Raw genomic sequence first — 26,191 nt, forward strand, 5'->3', positions numbered from 1 at the left:
ATCCCTAGTCCCTTTGATTTTTTTTGGCAGAGAGTTTTTCTAAGTGTATTAGGCTAGCCTCTAATTTATAATCCTCCTGCCTCAGCCCTCAGTCCTGGGATTACAGGCATGTCTTGCTATATCTGCCTATTTATCTCTTTTTGAAAAGATATCTAATGCCAATTTTCAACTGTATTATACATATTTCTTATTGCAAAAGTGAACGTTTATTATGTTCTAATTAACATTCTGCTAATACTATATTGATTGTTGTTGCTGTTTTATGAGTGAATAAAAATTTCACATAATTAAATAGAATCTTCTAATACTTCACATATATGCATTCTTGTATTGCCTATTTATTTTATGTAGATTATAAACTTGATCTCCCTGCTGATTAGTGTGCTCAATCTCACGCAATCCTCAGTTCTCTGGGCTCCTCAGGCTCCTCACTCCTGCTTTTGCTCTAGTTCAGTGTTGGCAATCTCTCTTACCTATGCTCTTGCATATGTCATGGGTCTTACTCTAACATAGCAAGGAACAAGTCTGCATTAAAACAAACAAAACTCATCTATAACTCATAGCCATGTTTTCAGACAGAAGAAACTATGCATAGGAACACTCAGATTTATGAAAAAGGAGTCACAAGGCATTTACTAAAAGACAAAATGAAAGCTGACAAATAAGATCCTGAGCATAAAGTTTCCTGACATGTTATTTACACATAATTTATATGAGTAACTCACAAAGACGCAAATTACACAATTTATCATACATTGGTAAAACTGGCAATTTTGGAGGCTGAGGCCAGATGATTACAAATACAAAGCCAACTAAGCAAGGTCATTCTATTTCCAATTGTCCTCTCTTAAAATCTAATAACTGTAGGGGGCAGTGGAACACTACTGTAATCACAGAAATGATGAAGGTTGAGTCAGGAGGATTGCAACTTGGAGTCCAACTTCAACAACTTAGTGAGGTCCTATGCAACATAGAGAGACCATGTTTTAAAAATGAAAATTCTCAGGCTGTGACTCATTGGTAAAGTGTCAATGGGGTCAATCCCCAAAACCCTTAAAATGACTAATATCTGAAATTTGCTAAAAATGAATTAATTATCTAATAGTTCTTTGAATTACAAAATTAGCACTTAGGTGAAACAAATATGGCCTACAAGTTTATTACCTCTACTTTAATTTCTATTTGAAGGAGATAACTAAAAGTTGCAAATCAAAGGAACATGATATATATTGAAATAACTGATGAACTGTAATCAGGACATATATATATTACTTTTAGTTCATTATCCAGTTTCATAAAGCCTAATTATAATAGTATGGGTTTAATAACCAGTTTTATTAACAAATATTAATTTAGTAATAAAATAAAAAACAAATGTGAAGTATGTATCTTGTTGTGGATGGACTTTTAATTTTTACTAATTTAAGTATATGTGATGCTTAGAATTGAACCCAGTACCTCAAACTTGCTCAGCAAGCACCAGGCATGATGGTGTACATCTAAAATTTTAGTAAGTTGTGATGGTGAGACCAACCAAATAAGTACAAGATTCCTTGTTATGATGGTGAACTTCTGTAATACCAGTAGCTCATAAGGAAAAAGCAGGTAATTCTCAAGGTTAAAGGCAACCTCAGAAATTTAACCAAAAAAAAAAAAAAAGGAGTTTTTCAAGTAACTCAGTGGTTAAGTTCCTCTGGTTTAATTCCTGATACTAATGAAAGTACAAAATTAATTGGGCAACTAAGGAAGAGACGATTTTGCTCAATTATAGAGCACTGCTAGATTTGATCCCCAGTACAAATAAGAACCAAAATAAAAAGAATAAAATAAAGAGCCATACATTTACTTAAGTCAATTCCACAGTAAAATTAAAAATTAATTAATTAATTAATCAGTGCCTTTTGAGGACTGACTTCCATTGGTGAATAACTAATGTGGCACTAAGTACATGCTAGACTAGAAGATACACATCCTGAAACTTTTGGTTGCACTCTGAAAAAAAAAAAAGTGCAAATTAGTAGAATTAAACAAGGATTTTTGTACCCAGCCAAATGAATGTGTGTGGGTGATTAAAAAAAAAAAATGTTAAACACTTCAGTCTAAAGACACTCTCTATTTTTTACATGTTTTTCTTTAGAAACCTCAAAATATGTGTCAGACAATATAAAGAAGAATACTAAGAATGCTTACCACATAATGAGAGGTTTTTTTGATTTTTTTTTTTTTTATTTTTCAGGTTAGAGTTTTTGAGGAACTAGGGACATATATTTTAAATATGCAGTTTTATATGTTGCTTTCAATATCCATTAAGAAAGTAGAAAATGTGTATTTCTATTGCCTTTTATATTTTTGTTTGTACCTTTACGTGTCTATTTTCTTGAGCTACATTTCTGGACCAGCAATTATAAATAGTTGAAATTTTTTTCCTATTCACTAGTTCTGCTGGGCTAACCTTTCATGAATATCTTCATGCTGTCATGCTAAAGGTCTCTCAAAATATTATATTTTAATGAATGTACACTGAGTAAATTATGAGCTGTTTTTAATGGACACATTGTGGTAACATTAATTACTAAAACAACTCACAATCACCTATGAAGTATTCACACTACTATTTTCTTTATAGGCTTATCAGATGTGATGATAACCTGAATAAATAAAATTAAATATTTATTTTTTGAATGAACATAAATTTTGTCATTGTCCTACTCATCATAAAATGACAAATTTCAGTACAAACAGTAAAAAGTATGTCTGAAACTAGCTACATTGGGGTCATATAAGATTGAAGAAATGTGAGCTTATTCATTTTTAGTTACTACATAGCTACAAAAATATTAAATGTTGTAAACCACTGTCAATAACATGACATTAACATGATATATATTTAATTTAGTAAGTACAACAGAAAAATTATAGAGAAACATTACCCCCCCAAAAAAAATTGGTACCACAATAATAGTTGCATAATGAATGGAAATATATTTCTTTAAGAGCAACATAGTTGTATTTGCAAGTTTAAAATGACATCAAATTAAGACGTGCAAGATCTAGCAGGGTAAGGTGGCTTAAGCCTAGAATCCCAGTAGCTCTGGAGACTGAGGATGGAGGATTTCAACTTCAAAGCTATCGTCAGCAACAAGGCACTAAGCAAATCTGTGAGGCCCTGCCACTGAATCAAATACAAAATAGGTCTGGGTATGAGGCTCAGTACTCCAGTAGCCCTGAGTTTATTTTCTAGTCATCCCCACCACCAATCAGACACTTTGATGGGAAACTTTGAAGAAACCAATATCAATGAGGTAGAAAAGTAGAGAATAGGACCATAAAATTGATCAAACTACATTCACTTGATGAAACAAATGATAGGAAACTAGCCAACAAATTGACCAAATTTAAATTGAGTAGGTTAAAAAGCTGGAAATAAAACAGCCAATCTCCAAAATATAAAACTAGAATGATCAGAGTATATATAACAGTAGAAAACCTCCTTTTGTGAAAATCAGGTTTTTTTTAGTTCCAAATAATAAAATGAGTCCTTATTAGGTTCATAAGAAAATAACAGTCAAGGCAGAAGTTATCAGAAGTAACTAAAAGCAAAGAGAACATGTGAGTATCTAACATGAAGAGAATGGTTTAGCAAAGAACACCAATAAGTTACATCACAAAGAAACAGGTCTTTCTGTCTGTCTCTCTCTCTCTCTCTCTCTCTCTCTCTCTCTCTCTCTCTCTCTCTCTCTCTCTCTTGTGTGTGCTAGGGGATTGAACCCAGGGCCTTATGCATGCAAGGCAAGCACTCTACCAACTGAGCTATATCCTCAGCACTGCAAACTAGTATTGAAAAATGAATCACAAATAAACTTACATACTATTCAGAAATTTAACGTTGCTTTATCAACCTGTTTCTTACACTGAGAAAAGGCAGGGAAGTTTCAATCATGTTTTATAGCAACTTTCTTCAATGTTCTCTTAATTCCTACTTAATTCTGATCACATTATTATTGTGGAAATTTGAATACATAGATTTAATTTTCAGTAATTTCTGATTTTTAATATGGTTAAAAATTAAGTCACTTATTGGAATGAAATAACCAGAAATTATTTCTTACAATTATGGATTATTTAAATACAAGACTTTCACAGTGTGAATGACTGTGAGTATATAAATTTTTATCAAATTGATGAAATAGCCATACTTCCTATAAAAGTCTAAGAGAAAATTATTACTTGCATTTTCTCAAATCTTATAGCTTCTAGTATTCTTTAACTTGTGACCACAAATACTTCTCTTCTTAGTTGGTGGAATACAAAAGATAGATAAGCCTTCTCACAGGGAAGATGATAGGAAAACAGCAGGGAACTACCATCAATTCCCACAGGGTCTGAGAACCATATTATACAATATGGAAGACCCTCCTATAGACTGACTATTCCAAACATTGTTTGCAAAGATAGAAAAAAGTCAGTTCATTGAACAAAGTGAGTGAAGTGGGTTTGTGCCACTGCAGATGAGAATAAGTTGTAAAAAAGCAACAAAGTGAGTTCAGGACTGGGCATTACAAGACTTAGCTGACAAAATCCTGAAAACTAAAATTCAGAAAGCACTTTACCCACCTAAGCTTATTTGAGAGAATCAAATTCAGATGAACAGCAGAGGAAAGAGGCATACGCAAAGGGATATAACAATATCTATTTTTATTAAATTTTTATTATTATTCCCCACAATTATAGAGTTCTGAATCACCTCAATTACTACTTTCTTCATCTTTTAGGTGTCATCATTACCTTGTACATACAACTCATGCACACTGAATTTACCCTTGACACCACCTTACCACTGAAGCATCTTGATTGCATTCCACCTTGGACACTGGTACTATCCTTCCACTGAAAGTGATTCATTAGTTATGAATATTGTTCTTTTTCTGCTCTCAATACTCTTGGAAATGTTGGGATTCATGATAGGTTTAGAATCATAATTTTCAACACACTTATCATAGACCCATTTGATAACAAGAGACCACACTTATCTAAGAAGAAGGAAGAAGAGAAAGAAGACCATTTATCAATCCTAAGGAGGTAACAGAATAAACTCTGGGAATAAAATAGTAGTCATCTAATAAATTTGTTTCAAAAAATATTTTAGATAGTAATATATTACTGCATTAGAAAAGAGTGATGTAAATGCAATTTCAATTATTAGAGTTGTGACTGATGATTTTAAAGAGAGTATCAAAAGCTGTGTGCAGTGGTGCATGCCTGTAATTCTGGAGTCTTCTGAGGTTGTGGGTGAAAGATCACTAGTTCAAAGTCAGCCATCCTCAGCAACTTAGTGAGGCTCTAAGAAACTCCACAAAACTCCTTTTCTATATAAAATATTTTATAAAGGGGTGAGGATGTTTCTTAGCAGAAAAGCATTCCTGGGTTCAATCTGTAATATGAAAGAGAGAGAGAGAGAGAGAGGTGGGGGGGTAATCAGTGAAACTTTCAGGGTCAAGGATTTAATCAATTTAAAAACAATAGTGGGTTTTTTTGATTAAAACTCATCTCTATTTATAAATGCTGCATTCAGAAATTACTATGTTCTCAAACATATACAAGTGAGAGAGGAGTCCTATTGTAAAATGTAAATAGGAACAAAGAAAAGATTTGACACAGCTTTTAATTGACCCAGATTCCCACTTTAGTTTGTGATTGGAATTATGCTCAGGAGACAGATCCTTAAGCTGTTTAAAATAATGTGTTTTTATCAAGTATTTATAAAACAAGATTAAGATCTAATATAAATCAAGCTTGGCAAGGGTGAAATTGTTCAAATAATAAGTATATACATAAACACATCAACCAATATTAGAGAAGTTAACATTCAGGATATTTATGCCATTATATAATCACTAGTAATGTAAAAATAATGACAAGAAAAAGTGAGTAAATAAAGAAACAAATAAATAAGTGAATGAATGAATGAATAACTAAAAAGCACAAAAATTTAATGTGACTGCAATTGTAAAAGAGAGCTTGTAGCCTTGAAAAAGTGTAAAGGTACTTTGATATGCTGTTCTACTACTTACTGAGGCATACCTAATGAACTTTCAATTCCACTTATAAATGGGAAGAGTTAAAAACAGAACACACTCAACTGGCTCTCTCTCTCTTGGGAATAGTGCAACAGTTACCTTTTTCTTTCTTCCCAAATTTTATTTCTGCTTCCAAGAACACTATCCCTCTAACCTCATGATGCCATTGTAGACTTGTTGCATCTGAACCCTTCTGCTGCTCAAGTTTTTTTATTGATCTTTTTCTCCCTACCCCCATATATTCCACAATTTTTAATGTCTTTATTTTCAGTTGTAGTTGGACAAAATATCTTTATTTTATTTATTTATTTTTATGTGGTGCTGATGATCAAACACAGGGCCTCTTATGTGATAGGTCAGAAATCTGGAGCTGAGCCCAGCCCCTCCACCAATACTTAAAAAAAAAAAAATGTCACCTACATACTTAGCATCCACCAGTCTTACATTCTGATCCATCCATTTACTGCTTTTTGCATGAATAATTTTGATATTTTTTTCATTCAGACATCAATAGTCCAGAGTGCTCAGAATTGGGGGTAAATTTTACAGAATATTAGAGGTCAATTACACAACATTAAAACGTTATATAGTGGGATGCACCTAAAGCTGAGGATAAAAAGAAAATCTACAGACTCCACTAGTTAAAATAAAAGGTCTAAAATTCAGGAAAATGAATAATTTTGAAATGACAATTTCATAAAAAGGAGAGTAAAGGGCAGAACATACTAGCAAAAGCAAAATTTTCTCGCCACAAAAAATGTATATCTGCATAGAGTGTCATGTATGGGTGCTTCCAGAAGACAAATTAAATTGAAAGAGATATGATTAATTAGAGATGTAGCAATAAAATATTAATTGTACATAATAGTAATATATATGTACCTGTACCAAATATGCCTCATTTAATAATAGGTATACATTGAAAGAAATGAATTCTAAACTTTTTTAACTTTTTTAAAAATTTATCTTATTTATTTTTTATATGTAATAGTGAATGCTGACATCTAGAATTTTGTATTGCCAAATGTTCAGGTTACGTACTATATTTACTTGGAGTACATTACTGAACAACAGATGGATTTTACAACAAATTGTTGTTCAATATGAACTTATAGAAATAATTAGATACCTTATAATAATATGAATAAATAGATGTAAGTAACACAGAACCTTTATTAAGAAAAAGACAATGAAAAAAAAAAAAAAAAAACAAAACAAACAACAAGAAACTTGAAATTTAGAGAAAGTTTGAAGTGTTTTCCAGAAATAGAAATATGACATTCTTTCCAAAAAAATCATTGGGACAAGAAATTATTTTGGGGAAAACTATATTATATTCTTTCTTAATACCAGAAGAAACTCATTTTCAGAAGTATTATATACTTCAATATAAAAATAAAATAGAGCTGTGGATGGTATTACACAAATAATCTCAATGACTTGGGAGGTAGAGGTTGAAGAACCAAAAGTTCAAGGAAAGCCTCGTCAACACAGGAAGGCCATGACCACCATGAGGAAGTTTCTGCCTCAAAATAAAATATTGAATGGCCTGGGTATATAGCTGTGGCTTAAGGGTATGCCACCCCTAGATTCAATAACCCATATATATCTGTCAAAAGTTACTATAACAAGGAATTTATGCTAGGTGTGGTGGCACATGCCTGCAATTCCAAAACTCTGAAGACTGAGGCAGGAGGATTCTGAGTTCAATGCCAGCCACAATAAAAAGAGTCACTAAAAAGCTCAGTGAGACCCTGTCACTACATAATATATAAAATAATCCTGGGAATGTGATTCATTTGTCAGTTGCCCCTGCATTCAATAACCAGCATGAATAAAAGGGATTTATATTGAAAATGTCATAGTACTGGCCTCTAATGCCATCTATTTGGAAGACTAAAGCAGAAAGCTTAAAATTTCAAGGTTACCTTCACCACTTGCCAACAACCTGTCTCTATATAAGATTTTAAAAAAATACCTGGGATTGTTGATGAGTGTAATGGCAACTTTTGTTTAAATCTCAAGAACCACATAACAGAGCAGTTATTTATTTTTAGAAAGTTACATAAATATGTTAAAAAAATATAAATTGGGCAACATTAATACATAAACTTTTTTTTTCATTAAGTTGTACAAAGATGGGCTGGAGTTCTGGATCAGTAGCAGATCACTCACCGGGCACATGTGAGGCCCTTGGCTCTATCCTCAACACCACATAAAAATAAATAAGCAACATAAGGGTATTATGTCCAGCCACAACTAAATAATAACATAATTTTAAGAAAAGGTATAAAGAGAAGTGGGAGAACTCATGAGCTCTCATAAAAGTTAAGAATATTTAATAAAAAAGAAAATGACACTTATGGTAGGAGAAATGTTCAAAAATTAAAACCTCTTAACATCTTAACAAATTATAAAAATGCAAGCTAACATCTGATGCCAAAAAAAATTTCACAGTATTGATGAGGACAAGAAACAATTTCTCTTAAATTAGAGAAAGAATATAAATTGCTATTATATTTTGTGTAAAGTGTTTATTTAATATATATGGTACTCCTCAAACAGTAGCAAAGCCTATATAAAATACTGTTTCTGATCCTCATAATATGTAGGTATATGATAGCATAAGGCTACAGATATGTTTGTCCATGCTGTTGAAACCAGAAAAATAGGTGAAAAGAGGAGGTACATTCAAAATGAAATAAATGCTATAGTTTGAAAAAATTGCTTTCTTGGGATCAGACACATTTATAGTTTCATTGAAGTGGCTCCTGTTTTCTCCACATTGTTTCAAAATAAAACATAAAAAAGACTGGGGATGTGGCTCTGTGGTTAGCACTCCTGGGTTTATCTCCCAGTGCCAAACCAACTAAGGTGAACAATTTCTGAAAGATTACAATTATGCCAGTGTACATATACATGTAAAATATTAGTGAAAATTTAAAAATTAGTAAATATATTTTTTTGAAAAAAGTGTTTAGGTCCTTCCAAACCTCAAGATAAAAATGACATATAATCCACTAATAATAATTTTGGGTAGCAAAGCAAGGCTGCACATGCCTATGCTCCAGTGGCTCAGGAGTATAAGAAGGGAGAATCTCAAGTTCAAGACCAGTCTCAGCAATTTGGCAAGGTTGTAACCAAATGAGTGAGATGCTGTCTCAAAAAAGGGGTACAGGTTGGTGTATAGAACAGTGACAAAGTGCCCATGGGTTAATCTATAGTGACTCAATAAATAAAAATAATAATAATAAATCTGGCAAAAAAGTGACATACAATCCAGTAATAATATTTCTGGGCATACATCTAAATGAATTGGAAAATTTTCTCAAAGAAATAACTGCAATTCCATTTTTATTGTACCTTAATTCACAGTATCTAATAAAAAAATATGAAATGCCAGTCAGGCATGGTGGGAAATCCCTCTAATCCCAGGGGCTTGGGAGTTTGAGGCAGAGAATGGAGAGTTCAAAGCAGCCTCAGCAATGGTAAGGCACTAAGCAACTCTTTCCAAAGAAAATGTAAAATAGGGCTGGGGATGAGCCTAAGTTGTGGAGTGCCTCCGAGTTTGATTCCTGGTATGCACCTCCCAAAAAATACATCCTTTTAGATGAAAGGAATATCAAAAGATTTCTTCCAGCTTCACAGCATTGAACTACTCCCCTTAGATGCTACACACTTAGAGTTCAAACTGATCTCTAGAAGACAAGACTCAGATAATGATATTTTCTAAATAGGCTAAGAGACATTGATATCTGTGGACACCTTATGTCAGACTGTTCTAAAACTGAGGACTGGGACGTTGGAATGAGAACACAACACAGTTAAGTTCTTCAAAGGGGAATCTTAACTCAGACACTGTGATATCTGAAACCACAGTTGGAGATAAAATTAGATTCTTTGCTTCACTGATTTCTGGGTTATTAATTCAAACCAAACAGATATTGAAAAAGTGTTAAGGCTACTGGTTAATGTCTATGTAAAACAGGTTATTAAAAATGTATCAGATTAGGGCTGGAGTAACAGAATGCTTGCCTAGCATGGGTGAGGCACTGGGTTGGATCCTCAGATCCACATATCAATAAGTAAAATAAAAGTCCATTGATAATTAAATTTTTTTAAATGTACCAGGTTTCTCACATGACTTTTGCTGTTCAGATTCACTATGTAATATAGCCTTTGTGATTAAACTTCCTTATAGTTTAAATCAAGTCTGGTCCCATCTTTATTTTCCTCCACACTAGGACAAAGATGTTTCCTGGAAATGTTTGGAATGCTTCTACAGGTCATTTTAATAAAGTGGTCTTACATATATGGAGGGAAAAACCTCAACTAAGGTCCCATTACATTTTTTAAAAGTCTTTAATTGGGACTGTGAGGATGGCCTTAGCCCTGAGCTTAAACAACTCCATTTTTAAAACTCCAGTTAGAAACATGCAGTGGCACCAGGCACACACAGAGTCCTCCAGTATGGCCTAAAAAATAGTTACTTCCCCTTAACTTGATAAACAGAGTGAAATATCTGGCAGGCTATGCTTGCCTGATAAGAGAGAAAGAGAAGAAAATCAGAGTGGAGACCACAAGACCAGAAGTTTCTAACCCCAGGGTAAATGATGTCATGGAGAAATCCCATGATAGCTAAGAAGAATTGAAAGAGAGGTTAAAAGCCCCCAAATTTAGTATAAATAATAGAGCTAATGAGCAGGAATTTAGCCAGCAGAAACCAGCATGCACTCAAGCTGAAGAGCCTCATGAGGACCTGACATCCCATCACTTGTCATTGTTCTTCTGATCCTCTGCATGATTTTCGCATCTCTCAAACTCTACCACTTCATCTGAATTTTGGTGAAAGCCACAACTTCTCCATAGGTACTCTCCTCAACCTGTTGTCCACTCCAAGCCAGGAGAAACCTGCCTTGGTTCTGGACCTGGTCACCATGGTCTGAGTGAGTGTGCATCTGCTGGACTAAAAGCCTAAGGCTTAAGAATTTTGTTCTGACATTTAAACTTAGTACACAGAGGGAATGTTTGTAACTAGCTTGTCACGATTAAGTTACTTTTGCAGTGTCTAAAATTAATCTAGACTTCTTAGCAGTAAATTAATCAACCTCTATTTTTTCTTTTGCTGTGAATGGATTATCTCTATTACAGTGCCTAGCATTCAGGATTGTTATTTTCTTGAGTAAGAACCTATACAGTATAATTGCTTTGAGCAATTTGAGTGAATAAAGCATTAAAAGGGGCAGAAGCATTTGGACATTTTTTATTTCTCTCCTTGACTGCATATGTCGCAATTTTGCCCCTGGTGACTGGGACACATTGACTATATTATTTTATTAAGAAAAAAGTCATTATTTTTAATGTCATCTAATTTTTTCCTGCTTTTTTTCTTATTTGAAAGTCTCACAAGGAAAAAGCAAAATTTTTTAAAACAGTCTTCAAGTTCTTGGAGAAAAAAAAATACAAACAAAGCATGCCTTTAAAACAAAATATGGGAAAACATAATTATGTTGAAACAGAGGTTTTGAGATGAAACTAAATTTTCCATTTAACCAATTTTCTCTGGGATCTTGTCTCACAAGTTTTGAAGAATGAAATCTATGGACACTCAGGGAAGGTGTAAAGGTAAAATTTCTAAGCTGCAAAATCCTGAGTTAAAGTGTAAAAGACTAGGGCATTGTAAAGCTTCTAGATTACAAGGCCTGGGCTAAAAAGTAAAAGACCATTGTTAGAATTAAAATAGTCTATTGTTACAATTCCCCTGCTATCCCCGGAACCTGTAATCTCTGTGAAGTTGTTGGGACAATGTGGGAGCTGACCAGTAAATATCTCCAGTGATTCCCTGGTTGTTTAATAGCTAAGGGTTCCAGGTAGCATGGCACGTAAGCATATAGACCCCAGAACCAATCAGTTTGAATGTGTACCCCACTTAGAAGTGACCAATCACCCCTGCCCAAACTGTTCCCACCAATGAATGGACTAATCATGTATCAGAATTGTTGTTCAATTTTCCCGCGCCTCATGATGATTTGTTCTGATGTATGCAAAGCCCCCCACCCTCTCCAAAAAGTGTACTTAAGCTCTGCTTGACCTCTGCTCTGGGCTCTGGGCTGCTCTCCCTTCTTGAGTGAGCACAGAGCCCTAGCACGCTGGAACGGATCCCTAATAAATCCCCCTTGCCATTGCATGAAGTTAGTCTCATGTGGTCTCTCCTTCTCCGAAGCTTCGCGGGACCCTTACATTTGGTGTGTTGGCCGGGAACTGCGCATCGCCGGACAGAGAGACCAACGAAACTGCTTCGGGGGTAAGTAAGGCACCTTTCTCTCTTTCTCTCCCTTTCTTTCTCTTTCCCCTTCTTCTTCTCCTTTTCTCCCCCTTGTTCTTCTTTCGCGATCGTTCAGGTTCCGTCTCTGGCGGCTCTCAGAGCCTCGGGTGGGGTTGGCAGTGTGAGTGTGTGTGGCTGTCAGTGGAGAGTGTAAGCTCCCCCTGGCGGTGACTGGCAGACGTGCCTCAGGAGTCACAAGCCACCCCTCCAAAGGACGCTTTGGAGGGTTCCGGGGGACAAGAGTGCTCCCCGTCAGGTAGAGGGGCGGATGAACCCTCATCGGTGTGTTTTGCTGCCAACCCGTCTGGTTTTGCCAGCAACTCTTTCTGCTGAATTTACTGTCTGTCTGTAATTTTTGCCTCTGAACTTGTGTTAAATGTCTTACTGTGTGTCTGTGATTGCGTCTCGTTGTGTCTCGTTTGTGTTGTCTCGTCTCTGTCTCTGTTTAAGTAACTCCCAGTATGGGACAAAGCCATTCCACACCTCTGTCCCTGACCCTTGATCATTGGGCGGATGTTCACTCAAGGGCCCAGAATCTCTCTTTTTCAGTGAAACACAGGACCTGGCAGACACTCTGCGCCTCAGAATGGCCCACCCTCGGAGTTGAGTGGCTTCCAGAAGGGTCTTTCCACCTCCCTTTAATCCGTAAAGTCAGAGATTCTGTCTTTCAGCCGGGGCCGTGTGGCCATCCAGACCAACAGCCATATGTTTTAACCTGGCAGGACCTCTGTGAGTTTCCTCCTATGTGGATCAAGCCTTTCCTTATTCCTACGCTGGTTCCAATCTCTTCCCCTTCAATCCTACCCCTCAAATCTTCTGCTCCTCCCCCTCGTCCCTTCGTTCTCCCTGAGTCGCAGGATTTAACTTTACTGGACACCACCCCCCCTCCTTATCCTTTACCCATGCTCCCAACTCCCCAATTCGCCCTAGGTGACCCTCCTGCCGCTGACTTGATCACCCCGCAGTTAGAGGTGTTGGGGTCAGATCCGAGCCCGCCTGGGGACTTTCCCATGCCAGCTCCAGCGGCAGCCCCTCCCCCACCGGAGGAATCTGGACCGGCTAAAGGAACCCGCAGGCGGCGGATAATGGAAAATTTGGAAGCCCCGGTGATGCTTCCTCTTCGTCCCTATGGGCCCACAATAGATGATGGGCATGGGGGAGAGATGCAGGCTTACCACTACTGGCCTTTCTCTTCCTCAGACCTTTACAACTGGAAAAATAACAATCCCCCTTTTTCTGAGGACCCCACCCGGCTTACAGGTCTAGTTGAGTCACTGATGTTCTCACACCAGCCCACTTGGGATGACTGCCAGCAGCTTTTGGGGACTCTCTTCACAACAGAGGAACGAGAGAGAATCCTCTTGGAAGCCAGAAAGAATATTCTTGGAGCAGACGGGAGACCAACCCAACTTCCTAACATCATCGAAGCTGGCTTCCCCTTAAACCGACCCAACTGGGACCCTAACACCTTTGAAGGTAGGGAGCATCTGTCCACCTATTGCTGGGCTCTTGTAGCGGGTCTCCGAGCGGCTGCTAGGTGGCCAACTAATTTGGCCAAGGTAAGAGAGATTATTCAGGGACCCAATGAATCTCCCTCCATGTTTCTGGAGAGGATTATGGAAGCATATAGGAGATATACTCCCTTTGATCCTCAGGCAGAGGACCAAAAGGCATCTGTTGTAATGGCTTTTATTGGGCAGGCTGCCCTAGATATTAAGAAAAAGTTACAATGTTTAGATGGATTACAAGATATGACCTTAAGAGATTTGGTCAAAGAGGCTGAGAAAGTATATTATAAGAGAGAAACTGAGGAGGAAAAGGAACAGAGGAGGGAGAAGGAAAGGGAACACAGGGAAGAGGAGAGAAACAGAAGGCAGACTAAAGCATTGGCTAAGGTCCTGGTCACAGCCACAAATAGGCCAGAAGCTGGAAGGCAGGGAGACAGAAAGGGATACCTGGGCCCACACCAAAGGCTGCCCCTGGCCTCAGATCAATGTGCCTACTGTAAGGAAAAGGGACACTGGGCTAAGGAGTGCCCCAAAAAGAAACAGACGTGCCAGCCTGCCATGCTGACTCTAGAAGATGACTAGGAAAGTCGGGGCTCGGATCCCCTCCCCGAGCTCAGGGTAACTTTTGAAGTGGAGGGGACCCCAGTGAACTTTGAAGTAGATACAGGAGCAGTATATTCAGCCCTCAAGGCCCCACTGGGCCCCCTATCTAATAAAATATCCTTAGTTCAAGGGGCTAATGGCAGTAAATATCGGGCTTGGACAACAAAGAGGACAATGGACCTAGGAAGGGGAAAAGTCCACCACTCTTTCCTAGTAATCCCAGAATGCCCGGCCCCATTAATGGGCAGGGACCTACTCACCAAGCTCCGGGCTAAAATAACCTTTAACCCTGATGGCCCCCAAGTGGAGTTTCTAAACCCTTCAGTAAAGGCCCCTATAGTCACGGCTCTGACTATGTCAGTAGAAGATGAACATCAACTCTTCACGGCCTCTGGGACTGATCAAACAGGTAGACTACCCCAGAGATGGATAAAGGATTATCCTGATGCCTGGGCAGAAACTGCTGGGTTGGGACTGGCCGTAAAACAACCTCCAATAGTAATAGAATTAAAAGCCTCTGCCTCTCCAATCAGTGTTAAGCAATATCCTCTGAGCAAAGAAGCTAGGGATGGGATAAGACCCCATATTCAGAAATACCTGGCTCTGGGGGTCCTAAGGCCCTGTCAATCGGCCTGGAATAGCCCCCTGTTACCAGTAAGAAAGCCAGGAACTGGGGACTACCATCCTGTTCAAGACCTGAGAGAGATCAACAACAGAGTGCAGGACATTCACCCCACGGTGCCTAATCCATACAATTTGCTTAGCACTCTGAATCCAGAGCGGATATGGTACACAGTGCTGGACTTAAAAGATGCTTTCTTCTGTTTGCCCCTACATAAGGACAGTCAGTTGTTGTTTGCTTTCAAATGGATAGACCCAGAAATAGGAACATCTGGCCAACTAACCTGGACTAGACTCCCACAGGGGTTCAAAAACTCCCCCACTCTCTTTGATGAAGCTCTCCACAGGGACCTCAATGGCTTCAGAACTGCACACCCCGAAGTCACCCTACTCCAATATGTGGATGATCTGCTGCTGGCAGCCAACACCAAGGAGAACTGTGAGTCTGGGACCCGAGCACTATTATCGGAGCTTGCTCAGCTCGGATATAGGGCTTCTGCCAAAAAGGCCCAAATTTGTCAACAAGAAGTAATCTTCCTGGGTTACTCTCTTAGGGGCGGCAAACGATGGCTTACTGAGCCTAGAAAACGAACTGTTGTGCAGATACCGCCCCCATCTGATAAGAGACAGCTCAGAGAGTTTCTTGGGACTGCCGGCTTTTGTAGGTTATGGATTCCTGGGTATGCGTCTTTGGCAGCCCCTTTATACTCACTGATAAAGGGGGATGTCCAATTCCAATGGACTCCTGAGCACCAACAGGCTTTTGATAATATCAAAAAGGCGCTGTTATCTGCACCGGCCTTGGCACTCCCAGATGTAGAAAAACCCTTCACTCTCTACATCGAAGAAAAGAAAGGAATAGCGCGGGGAGTGCTCACTCAGACTTTGGGACCTTGGAAAAGGCCGGTGGCATACTTATCAAAGAAACTGGACCCAGTGGCTAGCGGATGGCCCCATTGTCTAAGGGCTATAGCAGCGGCAGCCCTTCTAATAAAGGATGCTGATAAATTAACATTGGGACAGAAGCTAACCATCATAGCCCCCCAATGCCTTGGAAAGTATCATCCTTCAGCCTCCAGACAGGTGGTTGTCAAATTCCAGAATAACTCATTACCAGAGTCTCTTGCTTGACAAAGACAGAATAACGCTGGGACCCCCTGCTCCACTTAACCCGGCTACACTGCTGCTGGAAGAATCATCAGGACCTGTTGCTCATGATTGTCAACACACACTGGCAGAAGAGACCAGTGTACGCCGAGACTTAAAGGATCAGCCACTGCCCCACCCTGAGGTCGTATGGTTTACAGACGGGAGCAGCTTCCTCCAGGAAGGTAAGCGGCGGGCTGGAGCAGCAGTAGTTAGCAAAATTAATGTTATCTGGTCCTCTAGCCTCCCAGAAGGAACATCAGCTCAAAAAGCAGAACTAATTGCCCTGAGGAAAGCGCTGGAGCTAGCCTCAGGCAAAAGAGCCACCCTATACACTGATAGCCGCTATGCTTTCACCACTGCTCATGTGCACGGGGCTATTTACCAGCAAAGGGGGCTACTAACCTCCACCGGGAAGGAAATAAAGAACAAAGATGAGATCCTCCACCTTCTCTCTGCAGTAAAAGGCCCTAAAGAACTAGCTATAGTGCACTGCCAGGGACACCAGAAGGGGAATGACCCCGTGGCAGTCGGAAACAGACGGGCAGATGAGGAAGCTAAGTTGGCAGCCCTAAACGGAGTGACTCTGTTAGCTGTTTCCACGCCGGGGGAACAACAACCAGGAAACTTGGCTGCACAGGAACATTCAGGTAGCTTATGGCCTGGGGACACAGATACTGAACTCCAGGATCCCACAGAGCCAAGTTCACAATTCCAAAAAGCCCAACTCTACGTCAAAGATGTACACCAGCTTACCCATTTAGGTTCCAAGAATTTACAGGCACTCTTGAAGGACAAAAGAAAGGACTTATCGTTGACTGACTCACAGAGGAAAGAAATAGCCGAGCAGGTGACTAGAGCTTGTCAAGTCTGCCAATTAGTTAATGCATACCCCTCCAAGCTTCCAGTAGGAAAGCGTTTGCAAGGGACCAGACCTGGACAGTTCTGGGAAGTGGACTTTACTGAAATCAAGCCAGCAAGGTACGGACTTAAGTATCTCCTAGTCTTTGTAGATACTTTTTCAGGATGGGTAGAAGCCTTCCCCACGAAGAAAGAAACGGCTCAGATGGTGGTCAAAAAGATTCTAGAAGACATCTTTTCAAGATTTGGACTGCCTAAGGTAATGGGGTCCGATAACGGACCGGCGTTTGTGGCCCAGGTAAGTCAGGGATTGGCCAGGACCCTGGGGATTAATTGGAAGTTACATTGTGCCTATAGACCCCAGAGTTCAGGACAGGTAGAAAGGATGAATAGAACAATCAAAGAGACCTTAACAAAATTAAGCTTGGAGACCAGCATAAAGGATTGGACTATGCTCCTACCTTATGCCCTATTTCGTGCAAGAAATACCCCCTCCGTCTCTTTGTGTAACCTCACCCCCTATGAAATTCTTTATGGTGCCCCTCCTCCAATCAGGGATCTGACCCCAACCCTGAGACTTAATGATTCCTTTCACACTCCCTTACTTAACAGACTTAAAGCCCTTGAACACACCCAGCGATACCTGTGGAAACGGCTGGCCACCGCTTATCATCCCGGAGACAGACATCCCACACTGATATCAAGTGGGAGACTTCGTCTACATGAGACGACATCAGGTGTCATCCTTGGAACCCTGCTGAAAAGGGCCATACCAGGTGCTGCTCATAACGCCTACAGCGGTAAAAGTAGATGGGATCGCTTCCTGGATCCATGTCTCTCATCTCAAGCCTGCGCCCTGTCCAGACTCCGGCTGGAAACTGGAACAGACTGGTAACCCTCTCAAGCTGCGTGTCCGTTGTGTGGGTAGGGCTATGGATTCTTCCCCTGACCACCTGCAGCCCTAATCCCCATCAGCCTGTTCAACAACATTAGCAAATTATAAATCCCACTGGACAAGTAGTATGGTCTATTTCACATATAGCTCCTTTATGGACTTGGTGGCCATCTCTCCATCCAGACATTTGTCAACTGGCCATAGGCCTTTCTGACTGGGACCTCCCTGACATAGAGGACCCCACACAGATCGCGCTCAACCCCAAACCAGGACAACATTCCCCACGGGGTAATCATATGCATTATGGATGTCATCGCCCACATCATAGGTGTAGACTAGCCAGTCTTGATTATTATGTGTGTCCAGCTGATTTCCGAAGTCGCAAACAGGCCAGAACCTGTGGAGGGCCCAATGACTTTTATTGCAAATCTTGGGGTTGTAAACAAACAGGAGCTGCATGGTGGAAACCGAATTCCCCAGACAGCATGAATCAGGTAGGGCGAAATAATGCCTGGATAAACCCTAGAGACTGTATAACTAGCCGAGTGTTGAACACTCGCTGTGGAAAAACTAGTCTGTGTAACCCCCTCAACATAACTTTTACCTCCAAAGCAAGGGGTTACCTCAGGACGACCTGGCTTACGGGTAATACCTGGGGAATGTGATTCTATGTCTATGGCCCCACCTATGACTTTGGTCTCTGGTTCACCATTAGACTTAAGCAGGAAGAAAATCCCATGGCAATAGGGCCCAATCCCCTTAAGCCAGGAATTAAGCCTCCCACACCCCCTTCGCTTAGAACTACCAGAACCCCTCTACTATCCCATTCCTCCCGGTTTCCGTCTTTTCCTACTTCCCCAGTTCAGAGTACAGCTGACTCCTCCCCCTGGGAATTACTTAAAGGAACCTTCGCGGTACTGAACTCCACACAGCCAGACCTCACCCAATCCTGCTGGCTATGCCTCTCTGCCGCGCCCCCTTATTATGAAGGGATAGCAGTTAATGGGACTTACGCCATAAAAACGCAGAGTTTCACCTGCAGTTGGGGTAAAAATCCCAAGTTAACTCTCCCAGAAGTAACCGGGGCAGGTTTATGTATAGGGTCCCCCCCCCAAAAGTAAACAACATATATGTACCCAGAAAGGAGAAATTAATGGCACGCAGGGTTTTTTAGTCCCCGAGAAAGGAAACTGGTGGGCATGTGACTCAGGACTAACTCCTTGCATTTCAGTTCAGGTGTTTGACAGATCAGTAAACTATTGTGTGATGGTGCAAGTACTCCCCAGGGTGTTTTTTCATGATGCAGAATCATTTGAAGGTTTAGCAGGGGAACAAATAACCTGTTTCCGTCAGGAACCAGTGTCCCTCACTCTGGCCATACTATTGGGGATAGGAGCTGTAGCAGGAGTTGGTACAGGAACTGCTGCCATGATCCGAGGGTCACAACAAATGGCCCAGTTAGAAACAGCAATAGATCAGGACTTAAAGACATTGGAGACTTCTATCACAGCCTTGCAGGAGTCTTTAACCTCTCTCTCTGAGGTTGTTTTGCAGAATAGGCAAGGGTTAGATCTTCTTTTTATGAGAGAAGGAGGCCTCTGTGTAGCACTAAGGGAAGAATGTTGTTTTTATGCTGACCATACTGGAGTTGTAAAAGAATCCATGAGTAAACTAAGAAAACGCCTTGAAGAGCGCCAGAGAGAGAGAGGGAAACTCAACAGGGGTGGTTTGAGTCTTGGTTTGCCCAGTCCCCCTGGTTAACTACACTCCTATCAGCTCTAGCTGGACCCCTGATCATTCTTATACTGTTACTAACTGTGGGTCCCTGTTTGCTTAACCGCATAGTTTCTTTTCTGCAGGCTCAGATTGGACAGGTGAAACTCATGGTAATCAGACAACAATATGCCCCACTGGCGGGAATGGAAAATGAGACCTTCCAATAATTATGATTCAGTACTTTTAAGATTAAAAGTAGTCAGAAAAAGGAGTGGGGAATTTAAAGGTAAAATTTCTAAGCTGCAAAATCCTGAGTTAAAGTGTAAAAGACTAGGGCATTGTAAAGCTTCTAGATTACAAGGCCTGGGCTAAAAAGTAAAAGACCATTGTTAGAATTAAAATAGTCTATTGTTACAATTCCCCTGCTATCCCCGGAACCTGTAATCTCTGTGAAGTTGTTGGGACAATGTGGGAGCTGACCAGTAAATATCTCCAGTGATTCCCTGGTTGTTTAATAGCTAAGGGTTCCAGGTAGCATGGCACGTAAGCATATAGACCCCAGAACCAATCAGTTTGAATGTGTACCCCACTTAGAAGTGACCAATCACCCCTGTCCAAACTGTTCCCACCAATGAATGGACTAATCATGTATCAGAATTGTTGTTCAATTTTTCCGCACCTCATGATGATTTGTTCTGGTGTATGCAAAGCCCCCCACCCTCTCCAAAAAGTGTACTTAAGCTCTGCTTGACCTCTGCTCTGGGCTCTGGGCTGCTCCCCCTTCTTGAGTGAGCACAGAGCCCTAGTGTGCTGGAACGGATCCCTAATAAATCCCCCTTGCCATTGCATGAAGTTAGTCTCGTGTGGTCTCTCCTTCTCCGACCCTTCGCCGGACCCTTACAAAGGTAGTAGTAAAAAGAATAGGGTTTATTTTAGCAAGAAAAAATACACCTGCCAATATGTGGGAAAGGGCATGTTAGCAGAAGAACCCATTTTTTTTGTGTGTGTCAGTTTCGAAGTTTAAATATGGTTATTGGCAAAGCTTTGGTTAATATCTATTTAAAATGAGTATTGAAAAAGGCATTTTTATTACCAACTAGGCTCAAGTTTGCCCTTAATGTATCCCATCCTCCTTCCAGTGACTTCCAACTGGGTTCACCCCAAGGAAAAAGAATTTGATTGAAGGTATTCCCATAAGTGAGTCTCAAGTGTTTTTTTTTTTTTTTTTAATTTGAATAGGCCTTAATGGTGCTCATTAACATATCTATCCATTAACATTCAGGTGTGGTTAAATAAGATGTCCATGATACAGTTGCCTTTTAATTTTACTATCTATTTTATTTTATTTTTTCTCAATCAAGTTGTGTAAGAACCCTGCCTTTGAGAATCTGAAAGGAGCTGGAAATTTGGGATTTAACCTCAGACCTATAAATAGCTAAACTATCAGATAACCATTCTGGATTTGAGATACTTCTTAGTCTACATTTAGAAAGCTCAGGAGGAATGAGGATGTTGAGTTCAAAACCAGTTTGCGCAACTTAGTGAGGTTCTAAGAAACTCAGTGAGACTTTGTCTCTACATAAATATATAGAAAAAGGTTGAGAATGTGGGTCAGTAGATAAACACTCAGGGAAATAATTCATGGTCTAAAGTAAACAAAAAAAATAAACAACAAAAATAAAAACTTAGGAGGAAGAAGAACAGGGGTCCCTAAAAAAGCCACAGCTTCTCTCACACAGGAACACTGTAAAGGTAAAAATTCTAAACTGATTCTAAGCTGCAAAAGCCTGAGTTAAAGTGTAAAAGACTGAGCATTGTAAAGCTTCTAAGTTGCAAAGCCTGAATTAAAATGTAAAAGACCAGGCATTGTAAAGTTTCTAAGCTGCAAAGTCTGAATTAAAATGTAAAACACTAGGTATTGTTAAGTTCCTCTGCTACACCCAGAATCTGAAATTCCTGAGATAGTTAAGACAAGGCCCTACTGGCCATTTAGCCTAGGGCCCTGTGCAGTTTGTCACAGGGCCCAAACCAATCAGTTTGAATGTGTACCCCCTTAGGAGTGACCAATCACCCCTTCCCAACCTGTTCCCACCAATGAATGTGCTAATCATGTCTCAGAGTTGTTGTTCAATTTTCCTGTGCCTCATGATGATTTGTTCTGATGTATGCAAAGCCCCCTGCCCTCCCCAAAAAGTGTACTTAAGCTCTGCTTGACCTCTGCTTGGGGCTCTGGGCTGCTCTATCTTCCTGAGTGAGTCTGGAACCTCAGCATGCTGAATTAATAAATCCCCCTTGCTAATTGCATGAAGTCAGTCTCTTGTGTGGTCTCTTTCTCCTACGCTCCACCGGACCCTTACAACACAACTAATGAAAGTTGGGGTCCTCTTCTGATGATTATCCCAGTCTTCACCACACATTCTGGGGACATGCTGAGCTAATGGCACACAGATGCCCACATAGGAATTCAGGAAGGCCCTGAAAACACCATACAATTATGGAACAAAAGACTTGAGGTCTAAAATGCTAATCTAAGCTCCACTATGCTAGTCAGAGAAAACTAAAGGCTAAGCTGAAAAGGAGAGATCCTCTAGCCACCAGAGTCTGGAGACAATTATGAGGAGTTTCCAACCACCATTGCCAATCCCACTGGCTTCAAACAGCCTCCCTACCCAGTCTCAAAATAAGAACACACACTTACCATTTTCTGGCTTTCAGTATGCTTAGTGTTCCCCATATACATATTTTTTTTCAGCTCCAGTGTAGCACAGAAACCTGGAAGCAAAGAAATGGATTCAGTGAATGGCAGGCTCCAAAAACAAAAGGAACAGAAGACTGTGGAAGTCTGCCCCCTCATCACTGACTGATTCTTGATTGGACAGTTCTCACCCAAGAGACAGATTGGAAAGGGCTTCAGGAACTTCCTCCAAATTCAGCCTGGTAGAGATACCACTGGTTACTGGTGACAAGTCTTACTTTTCCACATGTTGAAGTTTGAACATTAGAGAAGCATGCTGAGGGAAGCATATGAAGCAGGATTTATTTAGAAAAGGGTAACACAGACTTCTCCCACAAGGGAGAAGGGGGCCATAGCTGGTATCTGGGTATCCTAAGAAGCAAGGTGTTCTGCCCTTTTTATATGTCCTAGGCTTCCTTTGTTCTCCTGCCTTTCCTCCCTTATCTTTCTTCTTCCTGAGGACTGCCTAGGCTCAGAAAGGCTTGGTGGGATGGCCTAAAGTTGGGAAATAGGTGGGCTGAAGGGGAAGGGCAAGATGGAGTAGACAAGGACACATTTACAATCTTATAGCTCCCTGTAGGGAGGGGAAAAGCTGGGACAGGTTACCTTGGCAACAGGTTGGAGCAGGGGCAGGTTCCTGATAAAATCCCTCAGGGGACAGTCTCTAACTTCCCAGATTCACTCAAAATTGGCTTCCTAGATTCAACCTGACTCAATTCACCTATCTACATTGAGTGCCTGTCTAATTCAGTACGCCTACTGTTTGAGTGACAGTAAGTTGCATACAGATCAGAATCAAATAAGGACACAAAGACAGGTTCATGGCTGCTGTGTTTTCGTTGATCAAACCCTTGGGATCTACCACATGCAGGGGTGCATGCCTGTAATCCTAGCAACTGGAGAGGCTGAGGCAGGAGGACAGTGAGTTCAAAGCCAGCCTCAGCAATGGCAAGGCACTAAGGACCTCACTGAGATTATGTATCACCTTTGTCCTTGGAAAGACCCACAGAGCACTTCTAGGCACATTCCCACCCTGCTAAGTTGTTTGTCTACAAATGACAGGAGAGATCTGCTGCGCCAGGTGTCACTGACTCAGACTAGTTGGGGACTTCAACTCATTTGCTATTAGTATTAACTATGTGTTTCCTATTTTCATCATAATTCCTGTGTAGGGCAAAGAAGGCTCTGAAGGGAATGTATGTTGAACAAGTTGTGGCTTTAGAATGAGGGGTAAGTGTAAATTGTTAAGCTTTTCTCAGGAACCTTGATTTGCAATCTTTTCCCTGTGAATTTCTTAAGAAATAACACTATTGTTTGTATTGTGAAAGATACTAAAATACATCTCAGGGAGGCAATGAGTTTATTAGAAGTGATGTGAAGGAGGAACAGGGTGACACTCTGACAGAAGAAAGTGTGTTCTCTCTGAAAAGAAAATAGCATGACTCTCTTGAAATCCATTTTTTTTTTGAAGACCTAAAAAAAAGATCCCAAGTGTCCTGCCTAGGTACACTTCTTGACTTTGGACTGACAGCAGGATAACTTCAAACTCTCAAGTATCCTCTGCCATGACAACTTTAGGTTAATTAGGCTCATGTTCACCATTTCTAATTGAATTCTTAAACATAAACTGTCACAGATTTCATGGTTAGTAAGAATTATTTTTATTTCTCTGAGTTCCAGAATCTGGTCTATAGCAGGGTCACAAAAGTCTTCACTTCAGGGTAACTTAAGTTGGTCTTGTAAACATTGTTTTGAAACTGCATTTTGTCTGTAGATAACAGTTTGTTAAGAAATGTAACATATCCTGTGCAGTTAAGCCAGAACTTTCTTGTAAAATAAAGCATAGATTAGCTAGTCTACCACTGAGCTACATCAGTGTCACCCTTGTCAGAAATAAGGTAGCATGAAGATGCAAATCTCTCAACCAGGAACAGGCAGTATCTAATTGACATCACATTCTGGAGCTAAAAATCATAGAACAGGGTTCCTTTCAAATGTGCTATGCCACCTTTTTATTAGATGTGGTTTATTTACTACTTTCACTAATTCCAGGAAATCCCTTTGAAATCACAAATTTTATTTACCTTCCAATCCTTACAGCATCATGTTCTTCTCCTGTAGATCCTGAGAACCACATATAAATAAATAAATAAATAAAAAGTATTATGTCCATCTAAAAAAAAAACTAACACCGGAAAACTGGGCACACAGGTGCAAGCCTATAATCCCAGCTGCTCGGGAGACAGAGGCAGTAGAATAATAAGTTCAAGGCCAACATCAGCAACTGAGACCCTGCCCCAAAATAAAAAGGGCTGGGGATGTATTTCAGTGGCAGTACATCCCTGAATTCAATCCCTGCCACAGAAAAAAAAAAAAAAAAAAAAAAAAAAAAAGCAAAAGAAAGTGACAAAAAAAGTAACACTTAGGATTTTCTCTCAGGAATTTTTCCAAAGATTTCAACAAAGTAAGGTGCCTCAGACATTAGTTTCTCCTAATCCATCTTTTTTATAATCTTTATTTATTTATTTTTATGTGGTGCTAAGGATTGAACCTAGTGCCTCATATGTGTGAGGGAAGCACTCTACCACTGAGCTACAACACACTTCTCTGTGCCTCAATATCGTTATGTCTCAGAGATGAAACAATTTAAATCACAATCTTGAAAGAACCACATTTTATGTATAAAAATTTTTAAATATGGCAAAAGAAATAATTAAATCACATGCAGAGAGTAAATGAGAAAAAGAAGTAATAAAGAAAGAGGAGAAAGATCTCTAAATAAACGACAGAAAAAAATAGAGAAAAATAAACTAATTAAATGCTGGTTCTTGGGCTGTGTTATAACTCAGTAGTACAGTGTGTGCTTACCATGTGTAAGACCCTGGCTTGATTCCAAGCAAAAAAACAAAAACATAATACCTCATGACTAAATAATATTTAAGCTAATATTGCAAAGCTGGTTTGCCATTCAAAATACAATGCACATCATTATATTATCAAACAAATAATAACAATCCAATACCCATTCTTAGTTCAAAAACAACAACAATAAAAACCTTAGGAATAGAATAGTCTCATTCTGATAAAAGGAATAAAAAAAAACCCTACAGTTAACAGCACACATAATAATAAAAAAAAAAAGATTGAACGTTTTTCTTTTAATATAAGGAACAAGACAAGGATTACCAATCCCATCATTTCTATCCAACAATATACCAGAGATCCTGCTTAGTTTAATAAGGCAAGAAAAAAAAAAATGACATTCAAGTGAGAAAGGAAGAATTCAAACCATATTGTTAAATGATTAGATTATCTATATAGAAAATCCAATGACATATACCCCCAAAAAAGCTACTCCTAGAAGGTGAGTTTGGCAAAACTGCATGATACAAGAGCTAGATACAAAACTGAATTGTTGTTCTATGCTAGTAATGAAAAATTTTATATTGAAGTTTTTAAACATACTATAATAACACCAAAAATGTCAAATATTTAAGACAAATTTTAAAGGGATATGCAAGACTTCTACTTTAAAAGATTGCTGAGAGAAATTAAAGAAAATCTAAACAAATGGGAAGAAATAACATGTTCATTTGTTGCAAGACTCAATGATGTTAAGAAGTCAATTCTCTCCAAGTTGATTCATAGGTCCAATATCTCAGAATCCCAGCAGGCTGTTTTGTATAAACAGGTAAGCTGATTATA

The 26,191-nt window shown here is 39.6% G+C and overlaps 1 protein-coding gene across 1 annotated transcript in view; it reads right to left on the reverse strand.

Moving 5' to 3' along the window:
- LOC308640501 (uncharacterized protein) overlaps positions 1–22,526 on the reverse strand; it is a gene marked incomplete at its 3' end in the record, with an annotated part of 48,246 nt that extends 25,720 nt beyond the window's left edge. Inside the window, exons 1-2 of the mRNA XM_081312387.1 lie at positions 22,451–22,526; positions 5,260–5,431 (exon numbers count right to left, since the gene is read on the reverse strand). Of these exons, the coding sequence (XP_081168513.1) occupies positions 5,260–5,319 (60 nt within the window). The 5' untranslated portion in view covers positions 5,320–5,431; positions 22,451–22,526. The remainder of the gene's footprint in view (positions 1–5,259; positions 5,432–22,450) is intronic.
- Between the last annotated feature and the right edge of the window lie 3,665 nt (positions 22,527–26,191).

Source organism: Spermophilus citellus (assembly GCF_964194105.1).
Source record: "Spermophilus citellus genome assembly, contig: SCAFFOLD_326, whole genome shotgun sequence".
NCBI classification, from domain to species: Eukaryota; Metazoa; Chordata; class Mammalia; order Rodentia; family Sciuridae; genus Spermophilus; species Spermophilus citellus.